This window comes from Scaptodrosophila lebanonensis, unplaced genomic scaffold, assembly GCF_003285725.1.
Source record: "Scaptodrosophila lebanonensis strain 11010-0011.00,11010-0021.00 unplaced genomic scaffold, SlebRS2 tig00000053-arrow-pilon, whole genome shotgun sequence".
NCBI classification, from domain to species: Eukaryota; Metazoa; Arthropoda; class Insecta; order Diptera; family Drosophilidae; genus Scaptodrosophila; species Scaptodrosophila lebanonensis.
In genome coordinates this window covers 1,727,712-1,745,789 of record NW_022060548.1, presented here as the reverse complement: position 1 = coordinate 1,745,789, position 18,078 = coordinate 1,727,712, and the positions used below count along the sequence as shown (strand labels likewise).

At 38.7% G+C, this 18,078-nt stretch overlaps 1 protein-coding gene across 5 annotated transcripts; it reads right to left on the bottom strand.

The window, feature by feature from the left end:
- Positions 1 to 114: 114 nt before the first annotated feature.
- On the bottom strand, positions 115 to 17,699 carry LOC115624193 (flocculation protein FLO11). Of its 5 annotated transcripts, XM_030518791.1 has the most exons (11): positions 13,507 to 14,389; positions 11,020 to 11,287; positions 8,525 to 10,780; positions 3,833 to 4,134; positions 2,984 to 3,048; positions 2,841 to 2,912; positions 2,679 to 2,783; positions 2,451 to 2,612; positions 2,231 to 2,380; positions 1,977 to 2,158; positions 115 to 1,559 (listed from the first exon to the last, which is right to left on the bottom strand). In XM_030518791.1, exons 1-11 carry the CDS (start codon positions 13,927 to 13,929, stop codon positions 1,552 to 1,554), a joined length of 3,993 nt encoding a protein of 1,330 aa, XP_030374651.1. In that variant the 5' UTR covers positions 13,930 to 14,389; the 3' UTR covers positions 115 to 1,551. The 5 variants fall into 5 exon arrangements, with proteins under 5 accessions (XP_030374651.1, XP_030374654.1, XP_030374655.1 ...); XM_030518794.1 differs by lacking the exons at positions 115 to 1,559; positions 13,507 to 14,389 and adding an exon at positions 17,500 to 17,699 and having other exon boundaries at positions 1,648 to 2,158; XM_030518795.1 differs by lacking the exons at positions 115 to 1,559; positions 13,507 to 14,389 and adding an exon at positions 16,828 to 16,911 and having other exon boundaries at positions 1,648 to 2,158.
- Positions 17,700 to 18,078: the final 379 nt, after the last annotated feature.

Genomic DNA, 18,078 nt, shown 5'->3' with positions numbered 1-18,078 from the left:
TGCGAAAATCAAATTGTCTTTTGTGTACTTAAATTAATCGCCAACTGCGATTATCGCTGTACACTTAGCTAGAAGACGCTCAGAGTGGAAATGAGTGAAAGCATTAATTCAATATTTTGGTTTACAAGTTCATATTTATTTGTTTAATTATGCAACTTTTTCATCACCTTTACATACATTATCCACATGGGAAATCGAATTGTCTTTTGAGTATTTGTATTCAATATGTATGCAGGCTTTAATACTATTTATGTGTTGTTTTTACAGCGCATTTGATATATCCAACTCCCCCTTTTCTCATAATTATAGTCATCATTAAAAAGCGCCTCTGCTCGTATGTACGTATATGTATATATACCTGGGGGTAGCCTCATTTTTAGAAAAATATATATGTGTATGTCGTATATATAGTAGTTGTTATGTATGTATATAATTTCTGATTATACATGGACTGGGTACAAATTTGTATACAATTTTTTTGTGTGACACCGCTTCACCGTTTTCATTCGCATTCCAAATTGTTTTTTAACTCACTTTCAACAATTTATTTTCATTATGCTTTATTATTGCATGGTTTTTCTTATAGTCAATTACTTAATGGAAGTAAAGTTTTTGTAGAGTTCTCAAGAAGGTAAACAAATCAAAAAACGCCCTACTCAAAAGCTACGCTAATGTGGGCAAGGGGTTTATTGCATTTCTACAAAGCTTTGTAGTTAAGTGCTCAAAAGTGTCGTGTTTAATGTAACTGTAAATGGCGCTTCTAACGGTTTTTTAACAATTCTTTTTAAGGCATTCATTCATTTCTAGTGCGTTGCAAAATAAAATTCGATAAGCTGTTGCAAATTGAAAATAAATACACATTTCTTGTTTTAATGCATATATGCTTTTTGTTTTTGTTGTGATTTTAATGATTCGCAATTTGTTTTTTACGCTTGTGTTGGTTTTCAGTTTGTTTTTTGTTGTTTCTTTTTAGTACTAATACATAATTAAGTGGTAAGAATTATGCTTAATACAACTATTAAAAGATATTAATTTATATTAAACTAAATTTGTAACTTAGATATTTAGTAAAGGCGCTCGCGTTCGTGCGCTGTTTTTCTTATCTCATTTTAAATGGGGGTTGCATCAAATACAAAGAACAAACAATATTTTTATGGATTTTTGTTGTTTACGCCGCTGTCTACATTTTGACAGAAAAATTGCCAAGAATTTTTAAGCAAAAAATGCGCAGCACTTTAATATCATTTGAAATGGGCGTGTTGAAAACATAGAAATAGATTCGACAGAACATTTATGTATGCATGTATATAAAGGAGAGATATAACGATTCGCAAAGTTTTTACAATTTGTTTAAAATAAATTATTGTATTCGCAAACGCATGTGGAACGCATTTGCTGCTCATCACCATATCGCGACTCATCACACATCTTCTATTGGGCGGCCGGTGTGCATATGTCTGTGTGAGTAGCTTGGGTGTGTTATGTGTGTTTTGGAGAAGGCGGGTGGTACTGGTAGTTAATACAAATTAACGGTAAACTACAAGACGGCAACTAAAAATCTAGAAATAGTATAATATATTTGTATATATATAATAAATGGATTGTTGGGCGTTATTAATACACACGAAAAGAACATTGATCGATTAATTAATAACTACAAAGGTATATAATATATATATTCACTTTTTTTATGCAGATCACACAACAAATTACGAATTATAATAAGATGATAACGCGCGCAAATGATCAATTCGAGTGTGAGTGAGTGTTTCATTTATGTTTTGTTTGTTTGTATGAATCAATTCATGCTACGAAGTGCGCTCCAATTTGCATGCCAAATGAGGGTATGGGGATAGTGTGTGTGTGTATTTGTGTGAGTGTAGGTATGCATGTGCGCGTTTACAGCAACGTACAAAACATTCCATATCAGCATGATTCCCAACATTTAAAGGGCTGCACATTTTAACTACTACCACCTTGTCCTTTGCCATAAATGAGTTCCTCGCATATTTTAACCAAATCCGCATTCTCGCGCGATTTCTGTTGCAACTGCTCGGCAATGGAGACCCGTGAGACCTCCTCCTTTTTGAGTAAAGCTTTTAGTTTTTTCACCTCATCCGCATGCTCTTTTGTAATGGTATCCAGCTTTTTGTTGGCACTAAAAGAAACATTTTTCAGTTGAGTTACTACGTGTTGTTTCTTTTTTTATTCCCACCATCAAATCACTTACATTTCCAACTGTTGCATGGCATGACTTTTCATTTTTTCATAGCGCTGCTCCTGCAGTCGCAAATTCTCCATAGTTTGTTTCTTCTCCGTCAGCAAATTCTCCTCGATTTGTTTGAGTTGTGAAGTCATCTCTTTGCTCTTCTCATATTTGCTGCAATGTGCAGAATATAGAGGTTATTAGATTAGATAATGCCACAGAGCATCTTAAAATGTTGACTTACACGTGCAGATCAGAGAATGTCGTTTCCAGCGACGTTAAGTGATGATAATTGGAATCACGATCTGTCTGTACCTCCATTAATTGCCTCTCATAGGTTTGTACCAGTTTCTCTTTTTCGTTGATAAGTTCCGCAATGGCTTTCTCATACGCTTCGATAACGCCGCTGTTTATTAGAAAAAATTACTTTTATATCATTCGTACCACTTATAAATCCAGCAAGGCGACTTACTTGAGTTTTGCATTAGTTTTATCCTTTTCTGTTATACGTTTGATGAGCGCCTCTTCACGCTGTTCTGCCTCTTTCAGTTTCTTTTCTATATCCTCCGATTTGGTGCTGTATAAGGAGGGTTTACATTTAATTTTAAAAAATGTTTCAAGAATTGATACTTACACTTCATTTTTGATTTTCTTTTCCAATTCATCCATGTTATGATAGTTGTTGGCCTTGTCTTCTGTGTTTAGGCTGTTAATGGATAATTATTAAATAATCAATTAGAATTCGCACCTTACTTAAATGTATTTATTTGTACTCACTTGGGATTATCGAAGGTTTTGTTACAATCGTTACCAATCACTTCGACACTCATTTTAGCATGCTTCTGCGGAAAGAGCAAACGGGGAATAGTTAGTAAGAAATGAAAATGTGCATAAAAAGAAGGGATACTAGATAATGAATTAAGTAGTTTAACGGAAATAAGACTGCTGGGGGAAAAATGCATATTTAATAACCAGAGAACACTAAGTGAGACTGTGGATTTGGACAACACTGATGATTATGAAAAATAACGACTTCATTCTTTTTGCTCAAGAGGAAGTCTCCGAACTCAGCAATGAATATAAACCCTCAACCTAAGTAGGCCCGCGGTTCTCCTTCGAGGCGCAAAAGCGTCGCTATCCTGATGAACTTTAAAAGCTCATTCATTAAATATTTTTTACTTACAAACTTAAAATCTTTCTTCCGATTTCTAAGGGGATCGCCAAATTCAGCAATAGCTAAATATACTATAATTTAAGTTATTTGTCTTCTGACAGCTCTACACATGCTTTACTTTTGCATTAATTTTCCTTAATGTTTCCTTTAATGGAAAGTTGTTTAATAAAAGAAAAATATTTTTAAATAATATTTAACAATTCAAAAGTTTGTAACTTTATCTTTTATTTTGTGTACACTCGTACAATATGTTCGTTTTGAGGGCCAGCATTAAACACTCAATAAGACAACGTTTTTAAGCTGGGTGTTAGAATTAAGCAGAAAATCGATGGAGGTACAGGCAGATCGATTTCTATTGTTTTTAACTCATTCGAAAATAATTCTTAAGTATTCACATTTCATAGAAAGAAAAAAAAACGACTTTAGATCAATGTTACTCAAGCATTACTTACTTTTGTTCTGTCCACTGGCGGCTTGAATTCAAAATCCTTTGCTTTTTTGGCACTATACTCTGGCTGTTCGATGACAAACGATTGATTACTGCCGCTTGACTCGTGTTCCTCAATTGTGGGGCTGAGGGCACGTAAGTTGTTATTGTTGTTGTAATTGAAACCCAGTAAATTAAGCTGCGGATTCGCAGGTACGGGTGTACCAAGCAGCGGATCAAACTTTAACAGCAATGAGCTCCGATCCACGGGTCCATTGTGACTGCCTTTTGTGTACAGATATTCGAGATCGGATGAATTGAATATTACTGCGAGTGCCAGAGTTTTGGGTGCGTGGGTTGTTGTGGTTGTGAGTGTGTTGAGTGTTTGAATGTTTTTATGAGTGTGAGTTACATGCGCGTGCATTGTTTTTTGTTGGTGAAATCGAAAAAAGAGAAAAAATATACACAAGTTAGTCACATCGTACGTTTTAAAGACCTTCTTTCTTCCTCTCTGATTTAACTTTAGCTGACACCTGCCAGATGCCGTCCAAGTTCAATAACAATTTCATATATCACTGCCATCGGCAATTTATGTATAGAAGGGCACCTTGCCAAGCAATTGGCAAGAGTTATGGTCAATTTAAGCCGCAATATACAGAGACTTTTCAATTTTGCACATTTAATGACGCTAGTAGACAAATATAGTGGTGGGCCATAGATAAAGGCAAAAATAAAGCAACGTAAGCGCATGACAAACTTGAAGCAGATGTCGGCAACACGGACTTGCTGGTGCTCTACAAGCTAGCTCGATAAGAAGTTAATGAATTATACTAAGCATTATGAATTGCGATTGCTTATGAAAACCTCTTTGATATTTGAAAAAAATGGGTTAAAAGATGTCCAGAGACAGATCACTATAGTGACGAGATTTTGATCAACAACTATTTAAAAACATTCGCGATATTTCATGATCTGTGCTAAACGCATCAAATAAATCAAAATGTATAGTTTTCTAAATGTTTGAAAATATATAAATATGCTATAAAATCTTGTGAGACTCCGTAAATTACAGTGATAATGGAATGTCTTACACAATATATATGGGATCTATGCAAGAAAAGCTTCAATCGGCAAATGATAATAGAATGTCTCTCAAAGGCCTTTATTCAATATGATAAACAATTTGTGAATTATCTACTTTTCTTTATGATTTTTTTTATTTTAAAAATGTAGGAATTTGTAATGTGACGAATGCATTGAGAGGCATTCCCTGCTATCGGCAGCGTATATAATCCATATGAAACGCCCCGAACAGACATACGACGAAAATGAATGAATGTGTGTGCGTGTAAATGATTCGCTCTGTTTTATTCTGTGAAAACAAAAAGCGGAAGGAAGAAGACAACACCAACCAACATTAAAATAAGACGCATGACTCAAAAGAGCCCTAAACTATGGCCATCATGGAGCGATGACAGAATGAGGTGTATGTGTGGTAGGGGGGCTGCTCTGAGGTTGCAGTGGTTGTGCGGTGGCACACGCAGGTGGCGCCCCCTAAATGTTGCAAAAGCCGCTTTTTAAACAATAAATGCTCCTCAGAAGCAGAATGTGGGCTTTAAAAATAGTAAAAACAAAAACCTGGGCAGGCCTACATAAACACACACACACACACATAGACACAGGGATAGTCAGCATATACTCTCGAAGCGGGTCACTCAAGTGCAGCATGAAAAATGTTTTACGATAAATTTGAATGTGAAACAAAAACAAAGCCAACCTCAAGCGCAATGCCGACTTGTGACTCATTTTATGCAATCGGGCCAAGAAGTGGGTTGGTTGCTGATTGAACTAATTGACATATTGACTGGCGTATTGACGCTGCGCGTAATGTGACAAAGCCCCGAGAGAGAGGGAGAGGACGAGAGAGTGAGAGCTAAATATGGAGAGTGCAATGCCGCGCGCGCAATAAGTTGCCTTTTTTTCTTAACCATGTTTAAAAACTTTTCACACCAAGTCACTTTTTATTGCATGCCATTTTGACAATTTTTGAATTTTTCAAACATTTCTACAGTTATTAACACAAAGTTAACAGACACGCAGTGCGCCCACACACGCACATACACAGACAAACAAAAAAACAGACAATAAAGTTGGAGCTCTCGCTCATTGCGATTGTGTGTCTGTGTGTGTGAATAATATACAACTTTTTTTCTTCAATGTCTTGTAGTTTTATTTATGCTTTTTTGCCTACGTTTTTATCGACTGTAACTTTTGAGTTGTTCACAGATGCTTTTTATTTTAGCTCTTTTCAAGAACTTCTCCACAAGAAAAACATAATGAACATTTGCATGTTGTTGGCATATAATAAAAATTATGAATTATCATTAGATTTTCAATTACATTTTCACGTTAAGAACTTTTCTCCGTTCTTGTCAAAGGCAGAAACGATGACGATGACAATAACAACAACCACGACGTAGAGATAACGACGTCAGCGCGTCGCAAACAATAGCAAAGCGACAACGTCAAGAGTTGAAAACTAACTGAATTGAATTTCTTACTTTTCTCCGTTTCCAATAAGAAAACCAGCGCACGCACACACAAACACTCGCGCAACAACAAAATTTGTAGTAAATGGGGAGAAGAAGCAGCCGCACGAGTCAAGTCAGATTCTTTGCTGGAGTGACAGTGACGCGTATGCAAGCCAAGCGAGCAAGTGCGCCCCATTTGTCTCTCTGAGCGCCAACTGCTGTTAAATGCGCATGTGTGTGTGAGCGCCGTTACGTCTATGCCAGTGAGAGAGACTGTGGTACCTTGTGTACACTATTTAATGTTTTGTTAGTGCTCCGCTAGTGCGAGTGCAGCGGCGTTGTAAGTAAAAATGCATTGGAGGTTTTGTTGTACTATATGCGTGGAGATTCCTATGCTCAACAAAAATATGGGTGTATGTGTGAAAGAGAGAACTTGCGGCAGACTACAGTGAACATTATGATAACAGCGAATACCAAATGAAATTCATTTGAACCAGAATTTCATTTATATTTAATAATTTAATATTGAAGTTTTTTATTTACGCTGCCCTACAAAAATGTAAGCAAAATACTCGTAATATTAACGGTTTTATAAGAATACCATGTATGCCTACGATTCACTGTATAAACCTGATGAGTTCTATGAATGACGTGTGAGAGAGCACGAGCTCCGCTAGAAATTGGAGACTATTTGCTGTCTGCTCCACTCGTTGGCCAGGGCTGCATTGGCGATAACGATAAAAGAGCCGCCAACACAAATTTAAAACAAAAATTAAAATGTTTACTAAAATGACAATAAATTAAATTTGTTGCGAGTAAGCGACCAAGTAGCTAAATTTAATTATGGCAGACGAAAACTACGCCCAAAAAGTAATTAGTCAAAAAAAATATAAATGCGCTCATCAGGGAAGCATGCAAACAAGCAACTCATTCACGGTCACAGACACAAATTAATAAACAACAGCAAAAGTCAGAAAATGTTCATTAATTAGCTAATCTGACGTCACTGACCATGTGTCTACTACCGATTACCGCATAGGCGAAAGCTGATAAGGGTTCAACTACATTCACACATACATATAATAGAGAGCACAGCCACTGGAGAGCCCGAGAGCCTAGAGAGCGACAAAGGTATTGAGCATACAATATGAAAACATCCAGCCAATATCTTTGGTTGTATGCGTTTATGTGTACGGGTGTGGGTGTGGTAGAAGAGGGTAAGGAGGAGGCCTGGGGGTCAGCAATGCGGCATTTTCATACGGCAGCATAAAAATGCGGGCAAACCAAAGAGAGTGCATAGTGAAGGGGAGGTAGGGAGTGTGAACATTGCATTGAAAATAAAAACGCAGTGTTACTCCAAAACGACAACAACAATAGCATAGGACGTACAGCTGGCAGCCGACAGTCAAATTATGCGCTTAATTGATGTGGCGGGGTTTGTCGTTTTTGTTGTTGTTCCGGGTCTTCCTGTGCTGTTTTGGCTGGCGTGCATGAAGTTCAGGTTCAATGCCTTGCATGTGGTGATTTATTTTTACCGTTAGTTTTAATAGCATCGACTGCTCTGCTGTTATCGTGACAAAGGAGCATGCAAGGGCACGAAGGGATATGGAGGATATGGTGCATATTTCAAGTTCAAAAGCCCAAGCTATGGGGCGTTCTGTAAGCCACGAAGACATACAACGTTGTAGTCACAACTAGACTATTCACTACGTTTATGCGATGTGGAAAAGCAAATTTGTAAAATTGAATCAAAATATTTACTAGGTAAAATAATAATTATCCCAAAGTAACGAAAATGCGAATAGCTTTTGATTGACTTTTAAAACTAAATAATTCAATTATTTTGGAAAGAGGACCAAAGTGAACAACTTTTGAAACCGAATAATTTGATCGTTTAACTCCACTAACTGCGTTTAACTCCAAATTGAATCAAAATATCTACTGGGTAAAAGAATAATAATCCGAAAGTTGCGAAAATGAGAATAGCTTTTGATTGACTTTTAAAACCAAATAATTCAATTATTTCGAAAGAGGAACAAAGTGAACAACTTTTGAAACCGAATAATTCGATCGTTTAACTCAATTAACGTTTCAGGATACAAGGGGGTTGTGATGGGAACAATTCATTCTCTTGTGTGATATTCATGCAGTGCATTAATTAGAGTGCTAGATTACTTTAAACTTACAGTTGCTGTTTGAGGCCCCGTCCAGGAACTGCTCCTCTTGCGCGCTACCTTCGTTATTCGCCGCTTTGGCCGCTGCTGCAGTCATGCTGGCGAAGGTACTGCTTGTGTATTGCGGGGCCTTGAAGATATCATCCGTTACTGGTGAGAGAGCTCCAAAGTGCTCCACGAAAACATCATCTTTCTCATCACTGGCACTCAATGTTGCCTGCTCTTTGGCCGAAAGCATTTGCTCGTCCAGGACGACGGTGACATTGGCACCTGTTGGCGAATTCTGCACAACCTCGATGGTTGGGCGTTTCAGCAAGGTCGGCAAGGGAGGTGATAATTGTGGCTCCTTTCGCTGATGCGTTGGCAACGGTGGGGAGACAGCTTGAGTTTCGGGATATTCTGACATTGTCAGACCCTTTTTTGCCTGATGTGTGGGTATGGGTGGAGAGACCGATGTCGTTGGTGCCGTTATCTGTGCCCGGAATGAAACATCTACGTCCATGGGTTCAAAGTCCTCATTGCCAACTGTTTCCTCGGTGGCCTCAAAAGCGGGTGATGCCATCTGTTCCAATTCATCCGATGCGGTGGGAAGTGAAAAAGTGCGCCGTGCATGATCCTCCTCTCCGCTAAGATTGAATGTGCGGCGGCACTGTTCCTGCCCCTCTTGCTTCGTATCAGGGTGGAGTGGGACATTCTCAGTTGAATCTGTTGTTAAGTTGAAAGTGCGACGAGAATGATTTTGTTCCTCGGACAGGCTAAATGTGCGTCTGCTCTGTTCTTCCGAAGCGTTCGTGTTAAATGTGCGTTGCTCTGAATTTTTTGCAGCAGAGATTAGCACACCCTCAACTGGACTAGTGTGACGCTCCAAACTGCTAGCATCTGCATGGAGTATAACACCACCTACAAACTCGGCGCGTGCACCAGGTTCTCCGTCAAAAGTGCCATTCAACAGCACACTTGGTGCAGGGCTTCCACCCTGTGAGGAGGTGAATGACATGGGCATGGTATCGTTTAGTTGTTCATCCTTTCCCGGACTAGGCTGTGTTATTTGTATGGACACTGGCGATTTAGGAAAGATTGGCGTGCTTAGTTTCCGCTCTATTGATGGTTGGACAATGGCCTTCTCCAAATAGCTCATCTGTTCCTGTTCTGGTGGTGCATTTGGAGAGCGTGGGAAGTGGTCTGCTGTTGTATGTGACTCCGCCGTTTTAAGGGGGAAGGTAGGTGAAGCAGGTGCTGAAGCACGTCCAGAACTTCCTATGGATCTGGTCATATCCAATGTGAGTGGAGATTTACACGGCGCGGGTGATGGGCTCCTGGCGCGATCAGAATCATCATCCTGTGTTGGCGATGGTGGCAATGGCGTATCCTTCCACGCCATAAGTTCCAGCTCGGAAACAGTTTTGGGACGATGTGTGGGTATAGGCGGCGATACTGCAGCAGTCGAAACAGATGGAGGACCTACAGCTTTAAGTGGGGGATCAGGCGATTCAGATGTCTGGGCGGGAACGGGTATTTCGACTATTGATGACGGCAGCACTTCAATGGAGGGTGTGGGTGCCAGTTCTGGAGATTGTTGTCTTTGCAACGTCGGTACAGGTGGCGAAAGCGGTTCCAAGGAAGCTGAAGTTGCCGCCTGCAGGCTAGGAATAGGCTGTGAGGTTGAAGCAGCTGGCTCCACACTCTTGCTTTCCTCTTTTGGCTGAATGCGCTCCTCTTCGTACCTTTTTTGTTCGACACATTCCGTTGAAGTGGCCAGCACCTGCTCCTGCTGTAACTGTGTTTCGGTTTTTTCCCCTATGGCTGCCTCCTGCTCAGTGTTCTGACGTTCCTGAGAAACTTCCGCTGGCTTCTCCAATATCTGCTCTTCTGGGTTGAATTCCTCAGACGTGTGCTGTGCTTCGCTCAGTACTTGTTGCTGCAAAAACTGGTGATCCTCCGGTTCCAAGACACCCTTTATCATTTCCATTGTATCGTTGATATCATCCACATCCATGGGCTCATAGCTGCAGTTGTGCGATGCGGCAATGGTCGCTTCACCCAGCGTTGGTTCCCTTGAGCCCCCCGTTAACTGACGTTCCAATTGCTCGTTTAGTGCACTGCGGTAAGTTTCTAACTCCGATGGATCTGCAGAGAATTTCTCACTGTTTAGTGACATGCACTCGACATAGACATCCGAGTCAGAGTTATAATCCTGCTCCAAAAGCTTCATGGTCGAGCTCAGTGGCAATGCGGGACTGATACCGCTATGATTTCCTTTGAGTTGTGCTGCAAAGGGATGGAACAGCATTTTTATAAGTTTAAAGAACTACAGATTTTAATATGTACATATGTACTAGTATGTTCCCATCTATCTAAATGGATTATTTTTCCAGATTGAGCTTAAATAGATCTGTTTGTTTAGCTGTTATTGAGAATCGAAATGAAATGATTCGAAATTAACTTTGAAAACGGTAAAGAATGGGCAATATACATATATAATGGAATTAATTGATTACCACTCTTACCTTCCATATCTACGATGAGAGGCGCCAGTTCGGGAATTTTTGTCTCATCGAATTCCGGCAAACCCGTAAATTTAAAGCCTGTTATTTCAGCGCCTTTCGATAAGCCTCCATTCGCATCGGCATTCAACTTATAGTGCTCGAGCGTTGAGCTTGCCTCGCCCGATGCTGGATCTGTTGTGGTGGGCGTTGTGGGCGTGCCCGGCAGTGATGGTCGCACCGCTGCCAGCGGCTTAACGTGATTGGGGGACTTCATAGCCAGCGGACTGAGCTGTTGGGCAATTAAATGAGAAGACAAAGATATATGTACTAAGATAATAAACATGCTGATGTTGATCAAAATTATGTGCATACAAGGCAAATTAATCAGAGATTGTTGCACATCGCGTGTGGCATGTGAAAATGCAACATGGCTTGTCAGTTGATGAAAATTTATTTATGAAAACCAAATGAGCAGCAGAGAAAATAATAAAATTGTACAACAATCTGCAATTGGCAGCGTTATAACGTACAAAATGCCCAACAGCTGTTGGTGATTTTCCCAATGTAGACGTTTAATGCGCGACAAAAGAAAAGTTTATAAGCTATAAACATATGCCTCGAATATATCTAGTATGTATGTACATATGACAGCTTTTATAAAACGAAATGGTCAAGGTAATTGTGTACACAGCAAACACTAAGAAAAAATTATTTTAAAATATATATTTTACTGTGAATAAAAGAAGAAATTAATTGTCTAATAAATATTTGTCATCTTCTATTGGTATTGTGAGCTTTATTATGTAAATGCAAAAAAGTTCAATTAAAAATTGAATCCTCTTAGGTTGAAAATAACAGCAGAATATAATTGTGTTCTTGTTTGTTACTACCTTTGGGATTTGGATTATAAAAACAAATTTTTTGGAAACTATTTACATATCTGATTAAATAATTCTTTCTTGTTCTCGCTACAATGCCCAGATCGTTCACCAATTGTGAACGATAAGACAAACCTCAAAATGAAATTACGCAGCATTATTTAATTAATACTATATTACAAAATTTAGCCCCAATCGTGAGGCATAGTGTTGTGACCGCAACCACGCGCCATCTCGTCCACACGTCGATGTCGCCGCCGTCATCGTCGCCACCAATGGCCGTTGGTCGGTCGTCCAACAAGCAAATGTCATTAATTTAAAAGCCATGCACGGGCCGGGGCAGCGAACTAGGCCGCTGTCTGCCTTTCCTCTCTTTCCGTTTCTTTTTCAATTTTTCTCACATGAAAATAGAACAAAATCTGAGCAAATGGCGGCAACTGCGGCTGATTTTGATGTCGTCTGTCGTCTCGGACGGACGGATTGGGACTACAAGGCCTTGTCGTTTGGTTGCAATGCACGCGAAATTTAATTAGAGCACAAATAAGTTGAGTGCAGCAAACAAGGTTAAAGTCAGCTGCTGGCCAGTCGTCGTTGTTTGGGGGGATGGGGGCGTGGATTCGAAACTAAAAAAAGGGGAGTGCCTAAGCATTGACATAAATTAGGCTTTTGTGCAAGTTTTGTGCGCAGCTCTCTAGCCAATTAGATGATTAATGTATAAAGACGGCAAACAACAGCATAGAACGAGTAGAACGTCGGCTTTCAAATGCATACTGTCTACAAAAAAATGTTTGCCACCCCATAAATACACAATAGATTCCCGACATTTAAATGGATTACAACATTAGGAGATTAGTAAACTAATATCTATTTTTATAGCCTGTACTCCCAGAAGGACCCGATAAAGTATACATATACATATATTCTAATCATTATGTCCGTCTGGATTTCGGAGACGAATGAGCCCACATTTACCAAACTTGGTATGTGCACTCTCCTAATATCCTAGCAGCACAAGTTTATTTAATTTTGTTATTTTTGAAGTATGTACTATACATGCCGAAATACGTAGAACCACAAAAAGCATAATAAGTGCAACAATGTATAGTTTGAAGGGTTCATTGACAATGTCTCTTCCAGCCTTATCAATAGTGATTTGGAATAGACATAATAGCACTTCAATTTCGCACGCCCATAGCCGTAACCATTAGATAAAAGAAAAGTATAAAAAATTTAACAATTAACTAAAATAAAAAAAAAACCTATTTACAATACACACAATATTTTTAACTATTATTTGAAATAGATGAAAACATGTTTGATAATTGATACAATGTTCTATGATAAATCCTATGGGTCTCCCAATGCATCAAAGAACATGGTTTTTTGGGCTGCTGTAGCACAGATAAAATATTTCACACAGATTCACATTCGTAGATTTTTTGACGAATTTTTCGTACACACTCCTTATATAAGAAAATAAGATACCGATTTCTGCAACGCAAAAGGCAGACATATAGTAAGTATTTTGAATAATATTTCACACATTCCAACTGAACACCCACACTCTTTTACATTATCGCTGAATATAACCATTTATCCACCCACCCATATAGAACTGTGCATTTCATACCTCCTCGCTCATAGCCTGTAGATGTTCCATTTCATTGATGCTAACTTGATTCAAATTGAAATTGATTTCGTTGAGGAGCTGCTGAATGGTCTCTCGGTTATTGATTGGAGTCATGGGGTCCACTGGCTTCTGATCGGTATATGAATTATTTGGATTTTCTTTATGGACACTGTGAGTACTCTGCTGCTGGTCCAAACGCACTAAGTCTAGAGCTGCCGAGTCCAAGAGATCCGTCAGTTCCGTGTTGATTGAACGATTCATGGCTCTGGCAATGAGTGGCGAATTGGGCCCAGGCGATGGTGACTTTTCCTTTTGATTCTGCATACCCGTTGATATGGCGGTTGTTGATGAACTGGAGCTGGGACTTGGATCGGGTAGTACAATACTCATGGGTCGTTTAATTATGTTTGAAATAAAATCCATGGCGCAATTTGCATTTAATTATGTCGAGAATCTTAACGCACGAATTACTTCAAGAGTTTTCTGTATGTGTTTTTTGTTTTATTTATGGTTTTGTTAAATTCAAGACATTTAACGGTTCACTGCTCGACACCAATTTTAAGTATCAAAATACATGTACATATATCTAGTATATGGGTATATATGTAAAATATGTTTTTAAAAAAATAATTGTTGCGCTATTTTATTTCAATTTGTTGCCTTATTTAATTGAGTTTTCTTTAGCGTTTTGTTTTCTTATGACAGCACAAGGCTCGTCTACTTCTCCACAAGGTTCGTAAACGTTTAAATTCTCGTGTTATTGTTGATCTGCATATTGAATAATCGATCAGATTTTTACGCCTCGCCACGCATTTCACAGATTTTTCGGATTTTGTAGACGGGGATGACGCCGACGCGACGTCCGGTGTCGTTTGTCTTTACTTTTCGTCTGTTTGAGATCAATTTAAAAATATTTTACGTTTTCAATTTATTTTTTCCACGTTACATGTGTGTGTGTGAGTGCAAGAGTGAGGGAAAGAGAGAGTAAGAGTTTGAATGCCATCCACAGCGACGCGTTGTGAGAGAGCAATGCTAAATAAATGTTGTGGAGCCAACCCCCACAATATTGATCACTCAGTCTCTCTTTCAGCTGCGCTCTTTGTGGCGCTCAGCTAAAGGTGACAGTTGCAGTTTACAGTTACTTTTAATTGTAGGTGTTTCTATTATTGACTTCAATTGGTGCTGATTAATTTACTGCGACCACAAAACAATTTAAACTAAAAATGTATGTCGCCGATCGCAGCACACAACCGTCTTAGATGCATTATACTGGCAAACTAATGCGAGTGGCGGCAGCTAAAATGCAAAAAAGACTGGCGGCTAATGGCAAACAACAACAACAGCAGTGTGGTACAAATACAAACAGTAGGTAGAAAGAAGGAGAGAGCGAAAAAATGGGGCGCCGCAAGAGGCCAAGAAATGCAAAAATGCAGTAGACAAACACCATGAGATGTGCTTGGGTCGGTCGGTGGGCAAGTCTTCACAGTAATATATTATGCTAATGAAAAATCGCCGCATTGGGGTGGCTCAATAGTTGCAAATATCATGACATTTTCCATCTACTGTCTGTGGAATCCAAGTGCTGGCGTCCATTGGTGCGCATCGTACACCACGTCCAGTGGCTCGGATAGCATTTTTGTAAACTTACACTGCCCAAATTTATTACAATAAATTACTTTAGTAGAGTTTTGTAACAAATTTTGATGAGACTAGTATGATAAGGCAGTAAAAGCAGACAACTCGTTTTGTCATGCTAATCATAATGTACTTTTAAAATATAGTGCGGTAACGCCTTCTTCTAGCGATCATGCACCATCGGACTTTTAAGTGTGTATACCCTCTTAACGTGCGGGTATAGGGTATAATAAGGACTTTGATCGAAATATATATTACCATGCATTCCAAAAGGGAGTCACTTAAAAGCGTTTTCAATGAAGCATTCAATTTAAAGTGAATTATAAATAGTTTCAAACTTAGATTTTATGTTACAAAATGTGGCGTGGTAGTTGCTTATTGAGCTCTATTTTGCTCAGTGTAGCAACAAGTTGTGGCAGTGTTTTGTGAAATATCGCACGAATGCGTTTTGGTGTCTTGCCTTTGGTGGGCTCATAAGTGTTAAACAGCCAATGCGTGACAGGTGACAAGACATGTGATATGTCAGTTGATATAGTCAATGCATTAACTACAAAGCTTAAGGCTAGGGGGCATCAATAATATCACTAATCGAATGGAAATTTCTTGAAAAATTGTTTTAGCAGTTTAAAGGTAATGTCCGAATGCGTATTTTGTTATTGGTAATATTAATAACAAGTTTTTATTCTTTTCAAATCTTGCAAGTCTTGAAAATAAACACAAAACATATAAAGTAGCCTATCATTTCTTTGGACTAAAGTAGTTCCATACGGAGACAAATAGATAGTGGATCGTATTTAGCGTGGCACGCCTCTTGTTTATAAAATATTGAGGCTCGTGTATTGTTGTATTGTATTTGTTTGTTCTTTGGATAATTTAAAATCCTATCTTCAAAGTTGTAAAAAGTAACAAGATTTAATTTAACCACGTCTGGGCACTTTCAGCAGACTTTCCAGTTCACAGCAAACAAAAACATACCAAGTAAACCCAATAATAAGAACAAATTAAAATGCAATAAGCGTACAGACAACAAAACCACTACGGTACGAGTATGGGCGCCTAATCTAAATATAGCATGGAAAACAAATGCATAGTACGGGTAGAGAAGACAAATAGCGGCGTGGAAATGGAATTGGGGGAGGCGACAACCGTCGTTCGCGCATGTTCAATGAACTTTGGCCCCAACATCACAGCTGCTGACAAAAAAAAAAAAAACCGGCGGATATAGTCAAAAAGGGGAATCGCTGTTTTGAAACATAAAGTTGGCATAAGGTAAGGCCATGTGCCTATTTATATAAGAATACAAATATACATAGGCAACCCAAATAAATCGCATAAGCGTACTACGCCTTTTGGCATGTGTTGCGGACATCTGGAACTTTCCCCCAAATTTTGGGGGTTGAAGCGTCAAGAGCAATACATGTTTCATAAGATATTTAGTTATTTTATAGGAACAATTTTAAATACCTCCCATCTTTTGTTACCGCAGGAATGTAAACAAAAGATCACTTTTTAGACAAATTTTGTGAAAGACAATGCATTCTCTGTTCTAAACAATTATAAATGGTCCGACCGACGAATAAATTTAAGGCAAGAACAAATTATTAACAAACTGAAAAGAATCACTGATATTTTACCGATATATATATATGATATTCTTAATTATCTAAAAAGTTATGACTGTGTTACCGCTGTTTCTGATCGGAAATTCCTCTTAGTTTCCACTATTGACGATTGCTTGCCGGTTTTGTTACCCATTTAGGGCAAAAAACTCTTCCGTATTTTTAAAATATACGATATATGTAAATAAAAGGAACGACTGCTGTTTTATACGTCTGATCACCACGAATTATAGAACTTATACTGATACTGACAAAAGACAGGCCGTCACTTGGGGGAAAAATCAGCAGGCAGTCACAGTCAGGCCATAATAATAAAAACAAGAATATAAAATGTAAAACAAGGAGAAACAACGAGATTTTAGATGCAACAAGAGCGCAAAATTAAAACGAGTGTATGTGGGGGACGATGGTGTCAAGATGCTGCAGTGTATATCTATATACATATGTGTGTGTGATGGAGACTGCGAGGCGATCGATCAAGCAAGCCAAAGACGCCATACATATATGTACATATATGTATACATACATATACATAGATATAAATGTGTATATATGTACGGTTGTACATCTACATACATATATGTATGTACAAATGTACGTACATATATTGCCAATAATGACTAAATTGTGTACGCCGGTTTCGTTTATTTGCCAACAATTCACTGCGCACTGCCAGTGAAAGTGAATGTCTGGAACACGCCCCACCGTTGGTCGCAAATTATATTATTAATGCCCTTACCTTTGGACCACCATCGTTCGTATTTAATTCCTTAAGAACAAAGCGATTGGCCAGACTCCCACCATTTAATTGAGCGGCCGGCGCAGTATCGCTGCTGTTTTTGGACAGCGCCTCCAGGAAGGACGTCGGTAATTCCATAACATGCGTCTTCAAAGACGGGGTGCAACAAATAAAATAACAATTTGTAGATGTGTTACTGTGTATCAAGCTGCTGATTTAATAGATAACTGCGAGCCAAAGCAATACATTAAAATAATTATCACGGACGCGTAAAAATGCCGCTACAATTTGAATAGGGTTGTAAAAAGATTCCGTGAGCATTGTGGCTATCGATATGCGCGCATAGTGCTGCCAATCAAAGGGTAACACTGACCGCACTTGCGCATAGCGTTGCCACTGTTTGAAATGACGTGATATTTGAAATTGAAATTTGAAAATTCGACGGTGGTATTTGTTGTGTTTTTGTAGTACCCATTTATGTAAAATATAGTAGATTATCGAATTAATGAACTGAAGTAGGATTTTTGGATGCTTTATTAGAAAAATATTGCTCTTCTTGCCATGCATAACATTTCTTTT